This window comes from Homarus americanus, unplaced genomic scaffold (assembly GCF_018991925.1).
Source record: "Homarus americanus isolate GMGI-L3 unplaced genomic scaffold, GMGI_Hamer_2.0 scaffold52512, whole genome shotgun sequence".
In the NCBI taxonomy this organism is placed as follows: Eukaryota; Metazoa; Arthropoda; class Malacostraca; order Decapoda; family Nephropidae; genus Homarus; species Homarus americanus.
Window position 1 is genome coordinate 7,930,815 of NW_024735442.1, and position 25,494 is coordinate 7,956,308.

The 25,494-nt window shown below is 43.2% G+C and overlaps 1 protein-coding gene across 1 annotated transcript in view; it reads right to left on the reverse strand.

Moving 5' to 3' along the window:
* Window positions 1-24,776: 24,776 nt before the first annotated feature.
* Window positions 24,777-25,494, reverse strand: part of LOC121870900 (putative mediator of RNA polymerase II transcription subunit 26) — a 39,635-nt gene continuing 38,917 nt past the window's right edge. The window contains 1 exon segment of the mRNA XM_042372872.1: window positions 24,777-24,909. Within this exon segment, the coding sequence (XP_042228806.1) occupies window positions 24,777-24,909 (133 nt within the window).

Genomic DNA, 25,494 nt, shown 5'->3' on the forward strand with positions numbered 1-25,494 from the left:
GCAAAAAAATGTACAAGACAGCTAAGTGCAACTGCTTCAGAAAAAAAAAAAAGTGTTCGACAGCTTGTGGTAGCAACGACAGCGGTTGCTATAACCCAACTGCACAGTAGATCTATGTCTCTCTTCCGGGCTGAAAAAGCGAGAAGCTGGAATGTGCTGTAAGGAACTCATAATTCTGTTCTTAAGTGACAACAAGTCTCACAATTGTGATTGTCAGTGCAGTATTTAGGTGCCGTTCGTCAAGAAACGCCAACTTGTAGATGTTTCTACTGTATAGTTATAGGGCTATATTTACTGCTTTGTGATTTAGTTGTGATAATTCAGTTACTGTTAGTACTTAATCCATACCATCAAACTTATTAGACACAAGCAGAATCGCCGCCCTCCGGGCGGCTCATCCGCTAGGCAACGGTAGGACGCCACCCTTCGGGAGGCTCCACATTGTCTCACTGTTCAGTCCCCAAAACTTATTCTTCCATCAATAACGGTGCATGTAAGTTCCACCATGTTTTTCACTACAACGGTACAGCAAATTATATTTTTTTAGCATTAAACTGTAATTAATTTTTTGTCTAATCATCACTACATATAACACCACCCATCATCACTACATATAACATCATCCATCATCACTACATATAACACCATCCATCATCACTATATATAACACCATCCATCATCACTACATATAACACCATCCATCATCACTACATATAGCACCACCATCACTACCATCACTACAACCACCATCATCACTACCACCACTACTACCACCATCATCATTACCACCACCACCATTACCACTACTATCAACCAGTCTCTACCACCACCACTATCATCACAAACATGCCGCTATCACCATCACCACCAGCCCCACTGTCACTACCAACGTCACCACCACCACTACATATAACATCATCCATCATCACTACATAAAACATCATCCATCATCACTACATATAACACCATCCATCATCACTACTTATAACACCATCCATCATCACTTCATATAACACCACCCATCATCAATACATATAAGAACCATCCATCATCACTACATATAACACCGTCCAACATCACTACAAATCGGGAAAGTAGTTCCGAGATTCTCGTGCGGACACACACACACACACAAACAGACAGACTTCTTTGTTTTATATAGATACATTGTCTAATCATCACTACATATAACACCACCCATCATCACTACATATAACATCATCCATCATCACTACATATAACACCACCCATCATCACTACATATAACATCATCCATCATCACTACATATAACACCACCCATCATCACTACATATAACAATATCCATCATCACTACATATAACATCATCCATCATCACTACATATAACACCATCTATCATCACTACATATAACACCATCCATCATCACTACAGATCGGTAAAGTAGTTTCCGAGATTCTCGTGCAGACACACAAACAAATAAACAAACAGACAGACAGACTCTTTCGCTAGGCCATGGTAAGACGCCACCCTCCAGGAGGCTCCACATTGTCTCAATGTAGTGCATTAAGGTGTCTGCTTTGATCCTGACTTTGTACTCGTCAGAAGGCATGTTTTACAGGGCATTTTTAAATGACTGTACATACGTGTTGCGCTCATGAAACATTTCTTGGATAGATAGGACATAAGGACAATGTTATGTCTGACACCTTGAATGTTGCCACACCTGAGAGTACTCTGCTTTTCATGATCTCCCATGATGTAGATTTGGAGGAACTTTGCCTGCTCATCTTCCAGTGGTAAGAAGGATCCTGCTCTGTGATAGACTTGACCCTGGACTTTGAATGTGGGCATGTATCCGTGCTCACGAACGACTCTGGAAGCATGAAATGTACTTCCGTATATTTTCAAAGAAGTGTTTTGACTCTGGTGTTGTTCCCAGCATGAGTGCCTTCAATGGTTGTGGTGGTTTTTCTAACTTTGGCAGTCGTACTTTCCCATGAGAGCAGCACAGTCCAGCTGATTCTCCTTTGTACTTCTTCGCACAGCAGTATTCACATTTTTTATCCATGTTGCCAATGACAACAGAGGGATACTTTTCATATTCTATATATAACATCATCCATCATCACACTGCATATAACATCATCCATCATCACTACATATAACACCATCCATCTTCACTACAGATGGGTAAAGTAGTTTCCAAGATTCTCGTGTGGACAAACATACAAACAGACAGACTTCTTTGTTTTATATATATAGATAGCAAAAACGCCGTCCTCGGGGCGGCTCTTTCGCTAGGCCAGGGTGTGAAATATCGTACGTATGGCATACCTGGTTAGAATGGACTACCTACCTATCTTGCTAAAATGGACAGCCTAGAAAAGTTAGAGATCAAAGAAAAGTAAGCTGTAAAGAGCAAGAGCATAAGGATAAAATTAGCTATAATACGTGGGATGGGATACGACTTTTCAACCTGTGCAGTGTAATGGATGGAGGTTAAATGCAGAGGAAAGTAAGCCATAATGAAGGAGAAAGTAAGGATCAAAATAACTGTAAGTCATGGGAAGGAATACGACTTTTCTACGTATGTGCGTCGGGTCTGTGTCGGATCGAATTGGTTGGAGTTCTTTTGAGATCACTACATATAACACCATCAATCATCACTACATATAACATCATCCATCATCACTACATATAACACCATCCATCATCAATACATATAATACCCTCCATCATCCCTACATATAACACAACCCATCATCACTACATATAACACCATCAATCATCACTACATATAACACCATCAATCATCACTACATATAACACCTTCCATCATTACTACATATAATATCATCCATCATCACTACATATAACACCATCCATCATCACTACATACAACAACACTCATCATCACTACATATAACGACATTCATCATCACTCATTCATCATCACTACTTATAACATCATCCATCATCATTACATATAACACCACCCATCATCATCACTACATATAATATCATCCATCATCACTACATATAACACCATCCATCATCATTACATATAACACCATCCATCATCATCACTACATATAACACCATCCATCTACAGATCGGTAAAGTGCTTTCCGAGATTCTCGTGCGGACACAAATGCACATAAACACACAAACAAACACACACACAGACATACTTCTTTGCTTTATATATATATATATATATATATATATATATATATATATATATATATATATATATATATATATATATATATATATATATATATATATATATATATATATATATTTATATATATATATATAGATATATAGATATATATAGACTAAGCATGTTTAAATATATTTCTTTGATAAAAAGATTTCCTCAATGCTTTTTTCGCCAACTGAAAAAACAAAACAATTACCTTGAATTTGACCTTGAGTTGACAATTCGGGTGGAATAAGCGTGTTATCATACTTGTTTGTCACTAAATGAAATATTTTGTCAAACCAATTTGTCGAGAATATTTTTTTCAACTAAAATTTGAAATATAATTCTTTTTTACTAAATTTGACCTCGATTTTGACCTTCAAAGCCAAAGGCGAGAGTGGCATCCACCTGCATTTTATTCCTCACCCACAGATAAAGTGATTTGTCATGGGTGTCAACTATTAAGAGAAAATGCCGTTCAAAATCATCTTTTTTAATTTATTCCGGTCTACGGGTTCTTGGCAACACCCACGATCCAAACATTGGTATCTCACTGAATACATTATTGCCAGAAAAAGAGATCGTCGCGATGTCTTCATTACCAGAGCCATGCGTGGCTCAGACCACTGTGAGACAGATCATTGGATCGTCAGAGCCAAACTTTCCCTTCATGTTGCCCCAAAATGGCGAAGGCAACAAGCCCCTAGAAGCGGTTTTTTATACCAAGAGAATGGTGGATCAAACAGCGTGACCCTTGGCCAGATCAAAAGAAAGAACCAGGATTGCTTTATTGAAAATAAACAGGAAATGTATGTACTCATCAATGGTAAACGTCCTGTCTTCACTGACTAGAAATGCAAAAAATGCAAAAAAATCCTGATCAACAAAATGTGCGCGAATTTTTCAAAACTCATTAAAGACAAAGAGTGCATCCATCAGCACTGGAAAAGGCATAATCATTCCTTGCTCTGCAGAAACACCATGTGGATGTCAAGACTTCTCAGCTGGGTCCTGCAGCATCCGGAGCTAGCCCACCTCGACTATCCTTCATCCTGTGATGAGGTAACTACTGTCATCAAGCAGATGAAAAATTACAAAGCCGCAGGCCCTGACAGAATCCCAGCAGAAGTGTATAAAGCCGGAGGACCTCTGCTTACCAACCGTCTCCACTCACTCCTGAAGAATATATGGGCTGGAGGAAATCCCCCAAGATCTTAAAGATGCCTCGATCATCGATATTTATAAGAACAAGGGAAACGGTCATACTGTGGCAACTACCGCGAGATCTTGCTGCTATCAATAGCTGGCAAGATTATTGTCCGAGTCCTCCTAAGCATTCTTCTTCTTGAGGTGGAAAACTACCTAGAATCTTAATGTGGCCTTAGACCATCATGTGGCACCACTGACATGATCTTTGCTGCCCGCCAGTTGGGAAGATAGGGAAGTGAATGCTCCCTCTGAGTTGTTGTTATTGTTGTTGAGATTATCGGACAGTAGTCCGACACGGGCCTTTGCCTGTAGACGGCCCGTTTGGTGGTTCCGGCTGGAGCACTTGGAGCAGCCAAACCGGATTTGGGATGGAGGCTGTCCTACCTGCAGATGTGAAAGGATACTGCAGGTTTGCAAGTATGGTGCGCCCCCCGAACTGGGGTCTGCACTTGCTGGAGGAGGATACTTCCTAAGTTATCTGGGTAGTGGGTATCGTGTGATGACCCGAAGAAGGTGGTGAATGTAGTTTGCTTGGGCCTTTCGGGTTAGAGTGGCCGCTGGTGTTGTGTGTTCTTCTTGGAAGTTTCGAATTCTGTTTCGGAGACTTTGTATGACTTCGCAGTCGAGGAGATAGTGTTCCAGTGGGTAAACTTCCAGTGGGAGGCAGGCAGCTGTAGTTGTCCAACCTTCTCGGTTGACCGGCTCAGTAAATAAATATTATTAGAAAATTAATTGTGTTTTATTGTGCAACGGAGTAATACTATTTTGAATATATAAATATTACTAAGCACACTAACTAACATTCCAAACAATAGTGATTGTTTTGATTTTGGTCATCTGGGTAACCAAAAGATTCTAACTATGGGATAAGGTACTTTAAACAATAAGACACATTATTGCTCTAGGATTTCTGTAGCAAAACACTTTTCGATCGCATAATAAAATACAGATTATGAGTTACAAGGTTAGCTTAACATACCTCGGTAAGGGAGGGAAGTAACCCAAAAATAATGATTTCCGATAGAAATGAAGGTCAAATCGTTCATAACACATCGCAAACCATCAGAAAACAAAAATCTGCATGTCTAATTTAAATTTACCCAATATAGCATATCTCGAATCTAACATCAAAACATTTATGGCATTTATAGTAAAATTTTACCCATTAATTAATATAAATGATGAAATATCCCAGTGGTTCATTAGTGAATCATCAAAACAATAGCAGCACTATGTTGTCATGTTATCTAGCATCAGACATTATTAAAACAAAGTCCAGACAACGTCATCACTTCTAAATTTACTCGTATCTCCATCTAGTACTCATATACTCTGTAAATGCACTGAAAAAAAATGTCTACCAGGTGTAAGTACATGACAGCTGAGCTAGTGTGAACATGGGAGTTTTTTATGTCCAAAAGAACGTAAGAATGGAGGAAACTGCAGCGGTCCTATTGGCCCATACTGGACAGTCCCATTTAAACCCAACCCCTATCGCTCATATATCCATCCAACCTATGTTTGAAGCTGTTCTTCGCGGCACATTTCATCACTTACGAAATGTCCATGACTTGACCATAAAAAACTCCATTAAAACTTACCTGAACGTGGCGTTTGGGGTCTGAAGAGGCCACCCTTTCTATTTCTTACCACTGCAGCCCAGCGGTGTTTGAAACTAGTGACGTCATTACAAATGGAGGTCCTGTTTCTGGAGAAATAAAGTTATCTCGACTATTATAGCAGGACTTAAAATTTTTATTACAAATTATATATACCGTATCACTCTACGAACTTGGCCGAGTGCATTTCTTGTGTTTGCCCAGAGCCGTCAACTAGTCCATCGTACCATTGTACCAAGAGTGGATGATACAGTGTGCCGGTTTGGCACACTGTGTCGGTCCCAACGGACGTGGAGCTCAGTTCCGTCTCAAACGTCTCGCTGTGAGGACATGTCTTCCCCCCCTCACCCCCGTGTCATCTTCGCCAATAAATGGACTATGGACGCGGCCTTTACTTATTCCCCTGGTTGGCACCCTAACATGGCGCAGTGGGTAGGATATGAATAATAACAAAAAACAGAGGTGGAGTTTCAGATTGACCCTCCCTTCGGAGCTAGAGTTTATTTGGGACCTTGCCGATAGATGGCGCTGATTCCGGCTTTGCGGCCCACGGTTAATTCAATAGCTTTCGTACGAGCTTTCCTATCTTTAGTATATAGTCTTTGGGCCTGACTATGCAATCACACTTAAAACAGACCAGAAGGATTTGCTGTCAAATCAAAATTTTTTCATAAATAATTATGGCTGGAAATTCCGCCCCTATCAAAGACGACAAACTCCGAACAGACTGCAGAGTCCTCAGAGACTCAGAGGGAAACTTGTAGAGAACTTATACTTTATTTCAGAGATAACAAACCTTGTAGACCACGACATTGAATGGCGAATGTGCCAAGCTGAGCTTCGTCACCAACCAGCCAGCCGTGGAGACCCTCGGTTTTGCAAGAAAAGGCATCACCAAGACTGGTTCGTCGACCGCTCTAGGAAATCTACTCACTACTCACTGTTAAACTCTAAGAGCAGTCATCCGCCCTTGTCAGGCGCTGCAAAACTTTGTTGAGATCAACAACTCTCACACTTTTTACGACACCCTAAAACAATTATGGCACTTCAATCCGGAACCTGATTCCTGTTCAATCTGCTGATGACATCACTCTCTTTAAAGACAGACCGCAGATACTATTGAGATTTGAAATGGACAGAACACTTCAGCACACTAGTCAACCGAAAAACCCAGTTGAGCCATCTGTACTATATAATTTTCCGAGCCTTTGTTCCTCTGAGGATGCTCGAACCGCAGTACCAACTTTTGACGTGGCAAGAAAGGCCCAACAAACAATAAAAGCGCTGGACTTGACGACATACCCGCCAAGATCAAGAGTATAAGAACGGCAGCTACCTTCTCTGTCGCCGCTTTCACCAATCCAGATAGACCATATGGACCACTGGTGCCGTACCCCAAGAATGTAAGTTCGACAATGTATGAGTAATCACTATTTACAAAAAGAAAGAATACAGAGCTGACCGTGACAGGAGTCTAGCAATTTCCCTGCTGCTTGTGGCAGGAAATATTCTTACAGGGGTGATGCGAGTCTATATAGACCACACCGATTTTTTTAAAAGCAGAAAATATATGAATTTTGAGTTTTTCCAATTATCAAGCTCGCACGCACGCACGCACACAGCCTAATGTTCCGAAACTCATGACGAATCTGGGTAAAGTGACAGCGAAGCTTCGAGTCTGATCGTGGAACTATGCCAAAAGTGTCACTAAAACTATAACACTATATTATTTGGGAAACGATTCACATACAGTTCCCCCTAAAAGTATCTTAATTATGAGGTCAATGTGATTCGAGGTTTTCCGAGCAATTTTACTCGACTTGTTTCTGAACGGTTGGTAGTTCTACATTTGTGACCTTTGAGCATGTTTTATGACTTAGAGTGAATGTCGTAAAGATATAAGAAGTTGTACCATTGCTCTTCACAATGAGTTTATAAGTAATGCTGAGATATCACGGAGAATTGGGGTAGGTGAACCCTAAGTATCACGATGGGTTAGGCGCCATGAAACAACTAGTACCACACTGAAACCTTATTTTGGTGTTAAACCAATGCAATTTACGTGTAGAAATATATTTTATAGTACTTTAGTTGTTCACTCTTCTATCAAGTACTATTTGCTTAGCCACTCTTCATAAATTAGGCATACCGTGAACAACATAAGTAGGCATACTGTGAAATTCAGTAAGAATGAAACTCCGTTACTACAACGACGTAATGGTGAAATGTCCGTTTTAATGTCTCAGTTTTAACCGTGATGTTTGGAAAGATTTTCATTTAATGTATATTTCAGTGTTATCGTGTTATTGTAATCATCAGTCAGTGGCTTCGTTAAATATGCTTTGCTTCTACACATACATTAATATAGCTTAATGGATTTTATGCTGCTGCTGATATCGCGAGTAGGCACTGTGGATCACATCAAAGCATTTCGCCTAGCATTTCAAAATGTAGCTACTATAATATAACTATACTTTTTGGGGGACTGTACACTCCGCACCACAGTGTCAATGCACCCTCTACCCCTACTCCTGGCTCGAGGGAATCCGTAGTCAGGGCTGCAAATCGAATGGACCCTCTTGTATAGTAATGTTAAGTATAGTGGTGGTAACTAAAGTGTTGAGAAGTCACTAAAAAAAACCTGTATCGTGCATATATACTCTCAAATATTAAATCATGAACTGCTATTTGTACAATCCAGTGAAGCTTCGAGTTACCACATTGCACTGAACGATGAGTGAGGGGAAGTGAGAGTGGGGTGGGTGGGGGACGCTCTGTATGAAGCCAAGGCTACGACTTCCATCGAGTCAGGAGTAGGGGTAAAGGGTGCATCGAAACTATGGCGCGTGAGTGTACATGAAAAGTAAATGCAGATATATCATATATTATTTATAAACAGTAAACAAACCGTAATAATTGCTAATCTACAAAATGTTTATAACTAACACTCCTGACCTTGTCGCACCCGACTTTGGCATGCCTGACATTGACACATCGGTCGGTCGGTAATACGGAGAGAAGAGAGAATTAGCTCTGAGGGTGCAAGAAGGGTACAGTACAAGGTAAAGTTCAGAAGTGGGAAATAGAGGAGGAGGTTTACAGCAGGTGGGCTATCCACCTTGGGGAGACGTTTTTTGTCTTCCGTCAACAGTGCTGCATTAGAGGACTCATGCGGTTAGGGAAGGCCGGTCTCAGCCAAGCTAAGCTAAGTTGTTCTATTTGATGTTTCCTTGGGGCATATTATGATAGGCGTCCCTCCAGGTCCTTGTGGCACTGGAGGGATGATCCCCATCTTTTCGTTTCTAGTTTTTTATTGTGGGTATTTGTGAACTTTTTAGGTCTGTTTGTTTGTGGAGTCCCTCCAGGTCCTTGTGTGACTGGAGAGTTGTGCCCATCTTTTGGTTCTTTTTTATTGTGCATATACAGGCTCTGGTTCTTCGTTATCATTTTTTCTGCTTCTAGGCCACCGTCTGTGCGATGTGTTGTTGTTTTCCTCAATTAGTTGGTTTAGTATGGGATCCTGTTCTTGCTGGATATTTTTTCCCTATTGCATTTGCTTGGGTGTGTATTCTGGTGTTGAGTGGGTCTATGCCGTGTTCTGTGTGTATGTCTTGTGTTGTTTGTGTGTATGGTGGTTGGTGTTTTGCCGCTCTTCTCAGGGCTATATTTTGCACTGCTTGAAATTTAAGTTTGTTTGTTCTTGCGATTGTGTTCAGAGGTATCGGAGGGTATTCTAAGTGTGGTCTGATCAGTGCTTTGTATAGGTGCAATTGCGTGTTGGTGTTTAATTGGAGGAATCTTCTGAGCTTTGTAAGTTGTGATTTTGCAATTGCTATTCTTTCATTGATGTGGGGTATTATTCCGTTTCTGGTTATCTTGAGTCCTAATATTTTTCCGTTGGCAGCATATGGTATTTGTTGTTTGTTGACAATAATAGGGTATCGGTTTGTTTTTGAGATGTGAATTATTTTGAGTTTTTGGACATTGGTTTTTATCTTCCATTTTCGTTCATAGTTATTTATTATCTCTATTTCTCTGCTTGTTCTGATGGCCATCATTTGTTTGGATTTTCCTGGGTACCTGACTATCTGTGTGACATCATCTGCGTATGCTATATATTCTAATTGCCGTGGTTGCGGCATGTCTGCTGTGTATACAGTGTATAATGTCGGCGATATATTATTGCCTTGGGGAATTCCACTATGAAGGTCGAAAGTTTGTCCTAGATGATTGTCGATGATTAATTTGGCCTTTCTGTTGTCTAAGGAATTGCATAGCAGTGTTGTGATATTGGAAGGCATGTCCAATTTGATTATTTTCAACTTCAATCCTTCATGCCAGACTTTATCAAATGCTTTTGACACATCTCTTAGAATTATATTACATTGGTCTCTGTTGCTTGTAGCATTTGCAATTGATTCGTATATTAGTGTCATTGCTGTGTTGGTTCCTCGATTTTTCCAAAAGCCGCGCTGTCTCGGGTTATATTTGTTTTCTTGGTCTAGAAAATTTCTGAGTCTGTGGTTGACTATTTTTTCCAATATTTTACCGGGTGTTTCCAGTAGTGAGATAGGTCTGTAGTTCTCTGCTTGGGTATGGTTCTTTCCTGCTTTCGGGATGAGTCTGATTTTGGCTATTTTAAATTTGGTAGGGAAGAAGCCAGTTGCAAGTGAGGCATTATATATATTTTTAAGCTGTTCGATCATAGACTCAGGAATGTTTTGTAGTTCGATTTTATTAATTTGACTTATGCCAGGTGCTTTGTTCTTAAAGCTTGCTATTGTTTTTTCAATATCACTTTGGGTTAATGGAGCAATTATTGGGTTATTAATATTTAATGAATTGAGGTGGATTTTTCTAGTAGGTTTCCATTTCTCTGTGTTCTGGCTCAAATTTGTTCTAGTTGCCTGGTCTGTTTCTTGGCAGAAGCTTCTACTGTCTTCGTCGTTTATTCTGAATATGTCTTTCCAGTATTCTCTAAATATTGGTTCTTTATCGTGTGGTTCTGTTGCCTTTCTACCGTTTTTGTCCTTTATGTAGCTAGTTTCTTCCGAGTTAGTTCCTATTAGGTTTTTAATTTTTTTCCAGATTGCTTTTGGATTTCTGTAGTCTGCTTGTGTATCATTGATCAGTTTGTTCCATGTTTCATTGTGTTTGTTCTTGCTTATGTCTTTCAGTTCTTCTTTTAGATTCCTGTATAATATTCTGTTGTCATTGCTCCACCCGTGTGTTTTTGTGTATTCATATAGATTGGTGAATCTAGTTTGGATCATTTTCTCTTCATATGTTAATTGTGCATGTGGTAATGTACGGTATGTTGTTTTTGGGATGTTGTTTTTCATTGCTGTTATTACTTCATTGTACCATGTATCCAGTGTTTTGTCAATCTCTGTTGTGTCTTTGTTGTGTAGTAGTGTTGGTTCGTTGTTGCTAAGATCCGATTAAATTTTTCCCAATTTGCTCTAAGTGAAAATCTTGGGATTGATGGAATTTGGGGATGTGGATAGAGTTGCTATTATGGGTAGATGATCACTGGTTGTTGTGGGTCCAGCTTTTAGATGTACGTTTAGATGGTGATGCCTATTGGTTAAAACAATGTCTGCTTTCCCAGAGTTACCGGCTGATGCGTAAGTTTCGAAATCGGGCCCGAGGTGTGTTATTGTCCCGTGTTCGATTAGAGCATGGAGGATTTTTCCTCCTGGGTTTCTAATATTGTGTCCTAAGGTTGTGTGTTTAGCATTGAGGTCTCCTATGAAGTATGCTGGATTGTTTTGCCTCATTAGTTTTAAGATGTCCCCTGTAGGGAATATTGGCCTTCTGAATGTTTGATAAGAAGTTCCAATAGTTATTGGGCCTCTTGTTGTATTTATTTCGGCTGCAAGAAAGTTACTTTGAAAGTTGTCAATGATTTTGTATTGTGTGTTGCGTTTTATAGCTATTGCTATTCCGTCATGTGGTTCGTCGTGTATGTTCATTTGATGTACATGGTAGTTAAAGATCTTGATAAGTTCTGTTTTCCTCGTCAGAGTCCAGGCAAGGACGTTGTGCTGAATTATCTTTAATGATTTGTTTTGAGTAGTCGTGGATCCCGAGAACTTGGTGTAGGGTGTTTGCTGGCTCGTGTATCTCCTGGCGAGTGTCTACTCCTTTCCTCCTTTAATCCCGTTCTGATTTTCTTAAACTTAGTTATATCTACTCTTTCAATTTTGTTGTATTTGGTGTTTATAAGTCCTGCATTTATCAACTGGTCTATGTAGGATTCTTCTACCCTATCATCTTCGTAGGTGAATTTGACTGTGCCTTCCTTGATTTCCTGCAGAAGTCTATCATTTGTTATTGTAGGTGGTGTGTTGACTGAGTAGAAGCGGATGCCGATCTCATTGCCTAGGTCTGCTGGCTGCACATCGCTTGGTGAAGATGGGGGGGCACGATGGCCAGAGTGGGATTCTTTTCTTGATTTCGCTTTGGTTGGGTCAGCTTTTGCAGGTTGTGGTTTCTCTGTTTGCTGAGTTGTGGAATCTGATGATTTGCGGTGTGGTGTGACTGCTTGGGTGATAGGGTCTATTTCCATGACGTTTTCTTCTGTGCCTAGTTTGGTTATGTGCTCCTGTGGTTTGGTTATTCCCAGGCTACTCTCGGTGACAATTTTAAATATTTCTGTTCAGGGGGCGTCGTCTGGAAATTTTACCTCCGGCAGATTGTTTGCAGCAAACATTTCCCTGATCGTTTTTCCAAAGGTTCCTGGTTTTGCGATGTTGTTGATGTGTGCATGAATGATACTGGTTAGAATTGTGAATGGTAATCCTTCGCTCAGATTAAGGTATGTAGGTTGCATGAGGGGGTTTTCTTTCGCTTTCTTCAGAACTTTGGAGGTGGTATCTTGCAGCTTTGCAATTGCTGCATACGTCTTGTTAGGGTCTGTTTCTTTCTTCTTATTTGTCTTTTCTTTTTCTCTCAGATTCCTGATTATTTCTTTCCTTATGGGACAGCGTGCTGCTAGCGTTCGGTGGTCCCCATTGCAGTTCAGGCATTTGGGGTTATCTTTATCGCTACTTTCTCTGAATGTGTGGCCCTCTGCTGCGCATTCGGAGTAGAACTTTTTATCTTTTTGGGGACAGTTTATTGCTAGATGATTGTATTTGTAGCAGTTCCAACAGGGTATTATTGCGTAAAATTCCTCCTGCTCGATTTGTTGCTTTGACAGGTGGTAGTGGGAGATACAGAGGCCATTCTCTAGAGCTTTTTGTGCCATGGAGATCTCTCCAAACCTGACCTTCATCATGGTGGGAGCACCAGGCATTAGCATCACCTCCTCAACTCTAGCCCATAGATTCTTCTCTTCTATATTGTTAGCAATGTAGCTTGGTGTTTCTTTCAGTATATTTCTATCTACCCTTTTAATAACTGCAGATTTTTTTTGCACGTAGCTGTGCTGGTATTACTGTTTCAAAACCCCGTTCTTTTAATTTCTTTGTTGAGTCGGCAGGAAGCATATTGTCTACATCCTTTTCTTCCAGGCAAAGCACTATGAAGGAGTCCTTTGTTTCGATCAAGGCGGCGAATTTGATGTTTAGCTGGGCACATAGTAGTATGCCCAGTTCCTCCTTGCGTTTTTCGGATACGCCCGCCTGGAGGGAGCGTACCCGTATCCTGTTTCCAGTTGTCCTAGTCATTTGCTTTGGTCGTTCTCCGTGGCATCAGTCTTGTTGTGACTTAACGAAAGTTACAGGCGCCCTACCTATTCCGGGCGAGCAACCTAAACACAGGAATTACAGCACTCCCCACCGTCACTTGCTGGTCGAGTGGTCGTGGAGTGGTTCCTGTGTCACTCACCCAGAAGCCCCGTTAGGGGAACCTATTTCCCTATTGTTGATAAGTGCTCACTTATAGGCGTGAGCTTTAAAGTGTACCTATTCAGGGGGGTGGAGGATTAAGGAGTGCGACCCCCTTCCTAGGTGGTCCCGCACGATCACGGTTACCCAGGAAGGCTCGGCGGAAGGATGGGTTATGCTCCTACCCCCTTTCGTGTTCACAATCTCCTGCGGTGGAGGTGAACAGTTAAAGGGGGGACCCAAGGACGGATACACCTCTAGGGTGCAGGTCCCCAGGCCAGAGCGAAAAAGAAGGATGATCAAAGAAAAGCAGCCAGTGGTGCAAGTAACACCAGTGGGATCGCGGCCCAAGTCCGCTGCAGAAAGCCGTTACAGATCTCTCAATCAGGGCCGCCTCTGATCAGGAGTCACCCCTGATCATTGGGAGGCACAGAAAGGGCGTTGTCTGGAACGAGCTTCCCAGGTGTGTAAGTAATGGTGGTGAGGTGGTCGTTTTCGTTTGGGTCGTCAACGGTTAGAGACAGGCTGGCAGGCTTTAGCAGTGAAGGGTCAGAAGAGAGGTCCGTTCACGGCGAAGGCTGGCTGGCGAATGAATTGAGACATCCGACTGACAGCCGACACAGATATACCCTCATCAATCCAGCCGCCCTAAGCTAGCAGGGTTGGCGGTTTGGATAAGTACAAAGAACTCAAACTACTGTAGTAGACACGCCCGACTTGAGCAAACCCACTCCAGACACACCCTCACACATGACCTCATCACACCCGAATCAGAAACACATATCCTTAACAAGTACCGCCAACTACCTACACATATTTATAAATTTTACATCTGAGACATAAAAAAATATACTAATAGTAATAACAATTAATTCCTTACATACTGTTTTCAGAAAATGTAATTCACCACCATTATTAAGCGATGACATTTATCTAAACTATTGAAAAATAATATCAATGTTTACCCCAAAAAATCATTACAAGAGTATATATTATTTAGGCAAAAAAAAAAACATTTATGAATAATATGATTCAACACATTAAAAAAACATCACTGTTAAAACTTATTCGTATCACCTACCTCACTAAAGAACAATGAAACTTAGCATCATCCTATTCGCCACACACACTACTACTACTACATTTCTGTCACTCGGAATCGAGTATGATGATCATCCAGCTATGATGCAATGATATGAGTTATTAAGAATTTCACCTTCATCGGTGAGCTCCGAGGTGACTTCAGAGGCCGATACAGGACCGGCAGGGCCGTCCACAGCTGTGGCACGTGTGGAGGCTACATCTAGTGCGAGAGGGGCGGCGGTAGGGTCTCTCTTACGCTAGCGTTTGTCTGCCCCAGTGTGCAGTCTGGCTAAATCGAAAGTATTGACATCACGTGCAGTGCTCCTCCAAGCGTTACGGTATGGAGTGATCGTCACCCAGGTGAGGGGGTCGATTTGGCACTTTTCAGCTTTAACGCAAGACTATCCTTATACCTTTCCCGTTGCCTGCCACTGGCCACTGTTACTTTTACCATTCGTTAGGTGACTGTAAGATAGCTGCTTAGGCAGTCTACTGTGGTCCATGCCAGTCCAACGTAGTTCTTCATGGATAATGGTAGCCTCGATGCTTCTACAGTTGGTGTCAGCAACAATACTGGGATTTGTTCTCTTGTCTTCCCAGCGAACTCGGAGGATGGAATATAGACTACGCTGGTGAAAATTTTCAAGTGCCATGAGGTGCCTCCTGTATGTGACCCATGTTAAACTGCCATATAGCATGGTGGGGAGGAGCAGTGCTCAATATACGTGCAACTTTGTAGATCATTTAAAATCCCTACAGCTGAAGACACGGGTACGGAATCTGCCAAAGGCTTGATATACACTTCTGATCCGATGTTGAATCTATTCATCGATGTCCGCGGTGGTGGACAGGTGGGAGCAGAGATCCTGAAAGTGGGCAACATTAGAGAGGGTAGTACCGTTAAGCTGCATGGACAGAGCGCACCCAGCACGTGCGTCGCTCCTGGCTCATGTTCAAATTGTTGACCGTTACGACTGTCAGCCTTGTTTTTCACGTTGGGTTCGCTCTAGCTGCTTTACCTTGTAGTTGTACATGGGAATTATTATTCTTGTAACTGCTCTTCTTCCCTAACCTATCCTTTCGTCTAGAGTCCCTGCTATTTGCTAACGACGCGAACCCTGCCGGCAGAGCCACAAGGGGGGCCATTAGAGGGCTGCTGAGTCGAGACAGTAAGGGTGGCAACATTTTCTGTTAGGGATTCGGCAGTGCTTCATAACCTGTCACTGATAGGTATTAGGGCTTGGCTAGGCCCCAGTCAGGGGATTGTCTGTTCACCCTACCCCTAGACCCGTCTTCACTCGCCCAGCAAGCGGACAGAAGGAGCGGCATCCATGGGGTTTAGCTGAGGTGGACAGATTAGATAGGATTTTCATGTATGTTACTGACCATGGCTAAAGTGAGAGTGAAGATCTCCGGAACCCCGACCCAGGGGTCACGGATAGGACAAAAAGGCTATTGAGCGACCAAAGGGTGAGAATAAATAGACTTGTGGATCTGAGAGATGGTTACATCATCCTCACAGAAACAGATGAAGATGCTGATAAACTACTTAAGTCTAGTGCCACGGACAAAATGAGAACTAATGGTTACGAGGTCATTGTCCCACGGGATTACAGCGCCAAGCTCACCCTTGTATGTAGGAAGTTGGACCAAGATGTAGTGGAAAATAACGCAGAAGATATAAGAGATGAAATGGAATGCAAAGCAATGTCAAGATTGTGGAGGTGTATCCTATGTAAACCCACAATATAATCAAGGTTTACTATTCAGACACAGCGGATGCAAAAAAGAATGAAGGAGAAGGGGCTATATGCACATGGCACTTAAATCTCATCACACCAAATAGAATATGAAAAGTAAACGCCCATCCAACAATGTATGAAGTGCTATAAATACAATGACCACATGACCAAATCTGCTCTGAGTGTTCATCTGATCAGCACCTCTACAAAGACTGCCGTCGCACCATCAAAAAGTGTGTCGTCTGCGAGGGTGGCCACAGGACCTTCTCTGCCACCTGCCTGGTCAGGAAACAGGTAACTCAAGAAACAAAGAAGAAACTGACAGAAATAACCAAGCAAAAAGAAACCAGGGAGATTTCAAACACCATAGAAAACACCACTCAGTCGACAATCATGGCTTACAGCCAAACCCTAAAAGACGCTCTGAAAGAAACTCAAGCTGACTCACAAAAACTCAACAATGTGAGCGGGTCCTGCAATCAGAGATACGAACCATCAAGGACTCAGTAAAATAGGCAGTTACTGAGTCACTAGGCGCCATGAAAGACGCAGTGGCGGAGAGCATGAGGAACTTTTCCTCTCCACAGCTGGACGAGTCCAAAGCCACCGCTATAAACTTGTCTTACCTGCGTGCCCATGAACCAAGTTCATTCTCAAAACACATCAACGAGACACTAACCAGGAACAACATTGCACCTGTTGAAATAAGCGACGAAATCCCTTCAAAAGAAATCCTGAAGGCAGTAACCCACTCAACGACTTATCGACGACCTCAACCCACGCAAGAAATAGACCATGACCTCCCTGACTTCGGCAAAAGTCAGTATAACCGTAGCATCGATGTGTCCATTCAGTCCCCCTGGGATCATAGCTCCAACGACACCATAAATCTTAATGACCCCAATACATGTACTCCCATCGACGACAGTGACCATCGGACTGTAACCACAGTCAACGGTTGCGTCCAGATGATGGCCCAGGACCTGAACACCTTCCTGTACACGGGTGAGAAGTTCGAGAGCCTGCCAATAACTGATAAGCAGATGTTCGAAGGTTCTGCTAAGAAGTTCCGGCCACCCACCCCCCCTTGAAATAGCTGAAGCCGAGCAAACACTTCAAGCGACGCCCCAGTCTACAGTTTCCGAAATGGCAGTCATTAGCAGGATGAAAATTGTCCAACATAATGTCCTATACTGGTCCCTTAGTAACCGTAATGAACTGTCTAACTTATACTATCAATTAGACCCAGACATTACTCTGCTAAACAGTACTGGCATAAAGGGCGAAAGTAAGCTGAAATTTTTTGGCTACACTGTATACCAGAGGAACATGACAGGTGAGCTGAACGATGGTATCGCTGCGGCCATCAGGTCACGGGTGAGTCACAGAGTGTTGCTAGACTTTGAGGATTCAGTTCTAGGACTGCAGGTGGAGACAACTAGGGGACCTGTTATCATATGCACAATGTACCTACCTCCCAGACATCCTTACTTACCCGAACAGTACCTCAACCAGTTGCTACGCCACAGAAAACCAACATACATAATAGGGGACTTAAATGCGTGCCACGCAATACTCGGATACGGTAATGAGAACAACGTCGGTGTGGCGCTGTATGACAACATCAGAAAGAGAAAACTGAAACACCTCGGGCCAGATTTCCCGACATTGATCAGACGTGCCAGTGCCACAACACCCGACATAATCCTCTCTAACAACGAGGCCGTCCTGAACAGGCACGTTAGCGCCGGACCCATCAGTACCGGCGACCACCTGCCAGTCGTCGTGACTCTCTCATGTAATCCCATTATGTTCCACGCCAACATCAGGTCAAATCTCAAACGGGCAGACTGGGACTCCTTCAAGGAGTCTCTCAGTCTCAAGTTGGGGAGGAACCTGGAAGAAGTCAGCCCCAATAACATCGACGACGTGGTCGAAGAATGGTACACGGATGTGAAGACGGAGATGGACAACAACATCCTGACCACCACTCACAGGACCATTCCCCATCCTCACACTAGTGACCAGCTGAAGCAGCTCAGTATCCAGTACGATCACGTGAGACAGCAAGCCAATATCAGCGGGTGGACGCAAGAGCTGAGAAACCGGTACCGAGAGCTATAGTCGAACATCCAGCACGACAGCAAACATCTACATTTACAAAAGTAGGCCGCTTTGGTGTGGGAGGCAACCAACAATTATCGCGATTCTGCTGCCTTCTGGAAAGGGATCAAGCGACTAATGGGTTCCACCAGCTCGACCAAAACAACATGAAAATATTCGAGGAGGAAAACCAAGAACAATTACATCGGCGATATTTACTGAAAGTCTTTACCATTAGTGAACAGAAGAAAGAGGGCTTCGACAGGGAGTTTGAAGAGGACATTTTATGTCAGTTGCAGGACCATCAGCACCTGCTCCAGCTGCGCACACGGACTGACTTCAATATACTGGTGGACGGAAGCTACCTGACGGAACGCATAGTACCTGCAGATGTGTCCGCCGTCATAAAAGGGTTTAAAAACAAATCACCTGGGCAAAGCCATATTAACAATAAGATCCTGGCTCAACTCAACGATAATATGATAGAGAGGCTTGCTCATATATGGAATGCCTGCCTCTCCTCTGCATACTTCCCTAAGATGTTCAAAATCGCCGTTATCCGCCTCATACCAAAAGCAGGCAAGACACCAAGCAAAGTCGAAAACTTTCGACAAATATCGCTGCTGGAGGTACCTGCCAAAATAGTAAACAAGCGGTTGCTGATGTATCTAGAGGACGAAGACATGCATAATCCTTGCCAGTTCGGCTTCCACCAGCACTATCCTCTAACTACCGCCCTATCAGTCTAACATCAAAAGTAGGCAAATTACTGGAAGCAATCATTTCAAACTCTATTCGAAATCACCTGGAGAAGCACCGATTGATCAATGATTCCCAGCATGGCTTCACAAGCGGACGTTCATGTCTAACTAATCTATTAACATTCTTTTCATCAGTTTTCGAATCGGTGGACGAGGGGCACAATTATGATGTGGTATATCTCGACTTTAGCAAAGCCTTCGACAGAGTCCCCCACGAAAGACTAGTTAGAAAGGTAGAAGCAAATGGCATCAAAGATAATATCCTCAAATGGATTAGGGTGTGGTTACAGGACAGGAAACAGCAAGTGAGCATTAACGGCACTAAGTCCCATTGGGGAAACGTCACTAGTGGAGTTCCACAAGGCTCAGTACTTGGACCATTATTATTTATTATATACATAAACGACATAGATATCGGCATAGACAGCAACATAAGTAAATTTGCTGATGACACTAAAATAGGACGTGTTATTAAATCTGACGAGGACTCCGCAAAACTACAGGAATATCTAAACAAATTTTTCGAATGGTCTGAAAAATGGCAGATGAAATTCAACGTGGACAAATGTAAAGTACTCAGTATAGGAGATGTAAACAGGGAAACCAGATACCAGATGAACAACGATGCCATAGAGAAATCCGACTGCGAGAGAGATTTAGGAGTAATGATAAGTAGGAACCTTAAGCCAAATAAACAATGTGTTTTTGCTCGTAACAAGGCTAATAAAGTACTTGGGTTCATACAAAGGAGTGTTAGTTACAAGACTAGCGAGGTCATCCTAAAACTGTATCTTGCGCTTGTGAGACCATACCCGGATTACGCAGTTCAGTTCTGGTCACCGTATTACAGAAAGGATATAGAATCCTTGGAAAGAATTCAGAGGAGAATGACAAGACTAATCCCGGGCATTAGGAACCCTGAGTATAGAGACAGGTTAAAACATCTTAACTTGCACTCCCTCGAGAGACGTAGAGTGAGGGGCGACCTGATAGAGGTGTATAAGTGGAAGTCAGGGCTAAACAAAGGGGACATTACAAAGGTACTTAAACTATCCAACCAGGAGCGAACTCGTAACAATGGTTTTAAATTAGACAAATTTAGATTTAGGAGTGAAATAGGTAAACACTGGTTTGGAAACAGAGTAGTGGATGAATGGAATAAGTTACCAAATATCATCATTAAGTCGAATACGCTGAATAGCTTCAAACATAGGTTGGATGCTTATATGAGCAATAGGGGTTGGGTGTAAACGGGACTGCCCAGTATGGGCCAATAGGCCCGCTGCAGTTTCCTCCATTCTTATGTTCTTATGTTATGTTACCAAGGCACATCCTCCGCCATAGCCCAGGCCTACAAGCAGATCGCCAAGGCCATGACTGTCCGCCTGCAGTGCAACGTAGTAATAAGGGACGTCAGCAAGGCGTTTGACAAAGTTTGGCACGCGGGGCTGCAGCATAAGATCATACAACTGAGGCTACCGGAAAACCTGACGCGCCTGCTGTGCAACATCATTACGGACCGCGGAGCCAAAATCAAGATGCAAGAACATTGTGGAGAAGAATTCTCATTCTCGAGCAGCGTGCCTCAGGGCTCTTGTTTCTCTCCAACCCTTTGCTCGCTCTACATGGCTAACCTGCTACCCCCAATAGGCGGCAGCGAATACGTCATGTATGCTGACGATGTAACACAGATCGTCACCTGCTCAGGAAGGTCTACGGCACGGATAGCGCGACTCACTGCTCGGACAATAGAGGATATCTCGGAGTAGGAAAATAAATGGAAAATAAAAACAAACAAAACGAAATTCGAGGTATACCCTGGGCCAAATTCAAGCCGGCGACATTGAAGATCGAAGACGAAGAGATTGAGTACTCTAAACAAGGCAGGTTGCTCGGCCTCATCATCTCTTGGACGGGCATCATTTCCCACGTGAAGGACAAACTAAAGAAAGCCAAAGTCGCCACAGCCAAATTAAAACGTTTTAAACTGATGCCTGAGAAGATACAAGTCCACCTGTACAAGGCGCTGTGCATAGGCCTGTGTTGGAGTACCCACATATACTACTCGTCACACAAGGCAAGACCAGACTACAACAACTTCCAGAGCTTCCAAAACAAGTGTTTGAGGTCAGCCAGTGGTCAAGCGCCACCCTACCAGGAGACAGTGGAAACCATCCACCTGAGAAATAAAACAGAGGCCCTCAATGTCAGGTTCCATCGACTTGGGAAGAAGGTTTGGGGCAAGCTCCTGGACGACCCTCACACCCCAGAACACCTATACGGGGAAGACATCAAAGGAGGGCGACTCCACGGAGTCTGCCCACACTACAACAATCGAACCCACAACCCATCTATGTCTGCCACAGTGATCCACCTTAGATTAAAACTTAGATGATATATGTTCACATTTAACAAGTCACAATCTAGTGAGTCCATAACGTAATACTGTATAAGATTTTAATAAACATGTAATTGTAAAATCAAACTAGTCATTGTCTACCAAAGTAACCATTGTACAACCTCATCCTAAATCCTAGGTTAGCTTAGTTAGCCAACAAACTCTGTACTATGTAAAACAAGGGGTGTCGTCCCCCTCTGTTTCACTCATTAAACTTATTTTCCAACCCTTACCCCCACGACTATATGTCATGACTTCTCTATCCCTCATGTCTGGCTGTGCCTTGAGCCCAAGCATGCCTTCCATCCTTTCCCCACCTTAAGAAAAAAAAAGATGCATGGATGGTGGGGTTGTGGTTGAACCAGGAGCAGGCTGAAAGAGAATTTGAGTCTTATGTACATTCCCCTTCAGGCCGAATTGTGATACGCTTTTGCATAGGTGTTCCGGATCTGCTGTAGGTCGCATTCATTGTCTTATGTTGAAAATTCCTTTATTCCGGTACGAGATGTCCACCCTGCCGACTAAATTGGCACTGGCATGAGTAAGGAAGGCAGCCAAGAAAATGGAAAAGAGAGTTGTTGCCACTACACTTCCTTGTTTTACCCCATGGGTGGGGAAGAACCCAGAGTGAGTGCCATTGAATAAGACACTGCCGGTCATGCCATCGTGGACTTGCCTCATAATGGCAATTAAATCTGGTGGGCAGCAAAAAAAGCTGAGGGTCTGCCAGAGGGCTTCCCTGTTGACCGAATTAAAGTCCTTGGAAAGGTAGATGAAGGCCATATATAGTTCACGACGTTGTTCTTTGCACTTTTCCTCTATCTGGCAGGCAGCAAAAATCACGTCAGGGGAGCCAAGTGATGGTCTAAAGTCACATTCAGATTCTGGGAGGAAGATTTCCACCTCAGGAAGAAGTCTGTGAAAGGGCGGTAACGAGCAGGATGGTTGTCCGCCGCTCGTTTCCTTGTTCGCGAACCCCACTAGGGGAGGTAGACGGAGGTGAGAAGGTCTCTGCTGCTTCGTTACACATCAGATACTACCCAACCAGCACCACAGCTGCACTTTCCCCGCTGTTCGTACAATTCTGGTTGTGTGCTCATCTGAGGCTCCTGGGGCTCGTGGGCTGATTCCCCAGTCCTTCTCTATCTGGCTGTCAATCTCCGGACACCTACTCCAGCTACTATCGCGGCTGCCACGTCATCGCCACTTCCTCCACGCTCTATCCACCGTCCGTGCCCTGGTGTCTCTCCTGTGTGGCAAGACATCGCCCACCAACGCCGGCGCCAAGTGAGTAAGTTGCCCTGGACCTTCCCCCTGAGAGCTGACCACCGCGTCAACGAAATATTCCAACGGACTGCAGCCATAGGAAATATCTGTAAACTTTGTTTGGCTCCCATAATTGTTTGACTCCATTAATTGTTTGACTCCCGTAATTGTTTATTTGATATTTGTGTGAGTGGTGTCAATCATTGTGATTATTTCCGTAGTAAAGAGATGTCAATCTTGAAGGGTTGTTTGTTACCCTTGGAAACCCTTGGTTCTTGACTTTCCTTTTATAAGATCCTCATTAGGCAGGCCTTTACTGTCTGTATAAGAGGACCCGGGAGATAATCTTGCCAGCTATGGACAGCAGCTAGTTGCAGCAGGAGTTGCCAGAGTCTGATCAGTCTCCCTTGTTTTTATAAATATTGACGATCGAGGCGTCTTTAAGAGCTTGGGAGATTTACTCCCTTTCCCATATATTCTCCAGGAGAGAGTGGAGACGGCTGGTAAGCAGAGGTTCTTTATCTTTATACAGCTCTCCTTGGATTCTATCAGGCCCTGAGGCTTGTTATTTTTCATCTGTTTGATTGCAGCAGCAACCTCATCCAGGGATGGAGGATAGCTGAAGTTGGTCAGCTCTGTGTACTGACGGACCTGGTGGGTAGTCAGGACATCTACATCGGTGTTTTGGTTGAGAAGCGAATGGTAGTGCTTTTTCCAGCGCTGAAGAATGCCTTCTTCGTCATTAATTAGGGAGTTACCTTCAGATGAGCGAAGTGGGGCTGCATCATAAGTGATTGGCCCATAAAATGTTTTAGGGAATTGAAAAATTGGCGCATCTTGTGTTAATCTGCAAGTCATTGCATTTCACATGCTTTATTTCTTAACCATTCGTTCTTTGGATTGCGAAGTTCACGCTGGGCCGCCGCTTTCTTCTTGTGGAGGGTATCAGCTTTAATTCGAGTCAGTGGGTTGTTCTGCCAATCATTCAAAGCAGCATGTTTATCATCGACGAGTACGTTGATTTCCAATTCATTTTCATCAAACCAGTCCTCGTGTATTCTTTCGATCTGGCCGAGAGTCTCTCTGCAGGTTTTTGTCATGACAATTTCGAGAATACCCCATTCGGAACAGGGATTTGGGTTGTTTTTTGGAGTCGGGTTGTTTATCAGCCCATTTATGGAGCTACTATGTGAAAGCATATGCTACTGCTGGGTCCTCCAGACGCTTAGTGTTAAAACCACTTTTGGAGGCTTATTGCTTCTGCCGTTTTGGGGCAACATGAAGTGAGAGTTTGGCTCTGACGAGCCGATGATCAGTGTCACAGTGGTCTGAGCCACGCAAGGCTTGGGTGATGATGACATCTCGGCAAACTCTTTCTCTGACAATGATGTATTCAATTAGATGCCAGTGTTTGGATCGTGGGTGTTGCCATAAACCCTTGAACTTGTCGGCCTGCCCAAACAAGATGATAGTAAGGTTGTGTGCAGCACACTTGCTGATGAGGAGTAGGTTGTTGGGATTACACTTGCCTAGCCATTTCTCTCTATGATTCCTGCTAAATGTCACCATTTCTGCTAACTCTGGCACTGAAGTCGCCTTGGAGCACAACTTGATCTTCTCTTGGGATAGAGGTTAGCATCTCCTTCAAGGTCAGCATAAAAGGCGTCCTTGCTGTCATTCTCTGCATGCAGTGATGCGGCATATACACTGATGAAGAAGGCATGACGTGAGTGATTCTGTGTTACTCAGAGCTTTATTTAATCCCCAAAAGGCATTTCAGTTAGCCTATTTAAGATGGATTGGCGGATGGCAAAGCCAAGTTCATAAATGCGGTTTACCCTTCAAGAAGAAGGTATAGCCGGACCCTTGTTCTGTGAGTCGACCCTCATCTGGGAGCTGGAACTAACTATTGGCTGCTATGTCGATGTTATACCTAGCCAGCTCTTTGCCATAAGAGGTTGTATAGTTTGTTTTCGCTTTGATCTGTGATTATTATTGGGTTTTCGACCGCATAAGGATGACCATACTGGGCGCGATTATCCAGTCAGGTTGGTTCTTTAGGCAGGTTATGTTTAGGGCACCTATTTTATCCACCTTCCCATGTGGGGTGAGCAAAGTGGCTCCCCAAAAGGACTGTTCAGTCGCAGAGACAGGACTGGAATGTACTGTTGCCTAGATCCTAGTGCATAAACGACCATCTTATCTATGCATCCCCATGTGCAGAATTGTGACTAGAGACTCCCGGCAGTCATCTCTGCCTGTACCTGTCACCATAGGACTTTTGAGGGTATA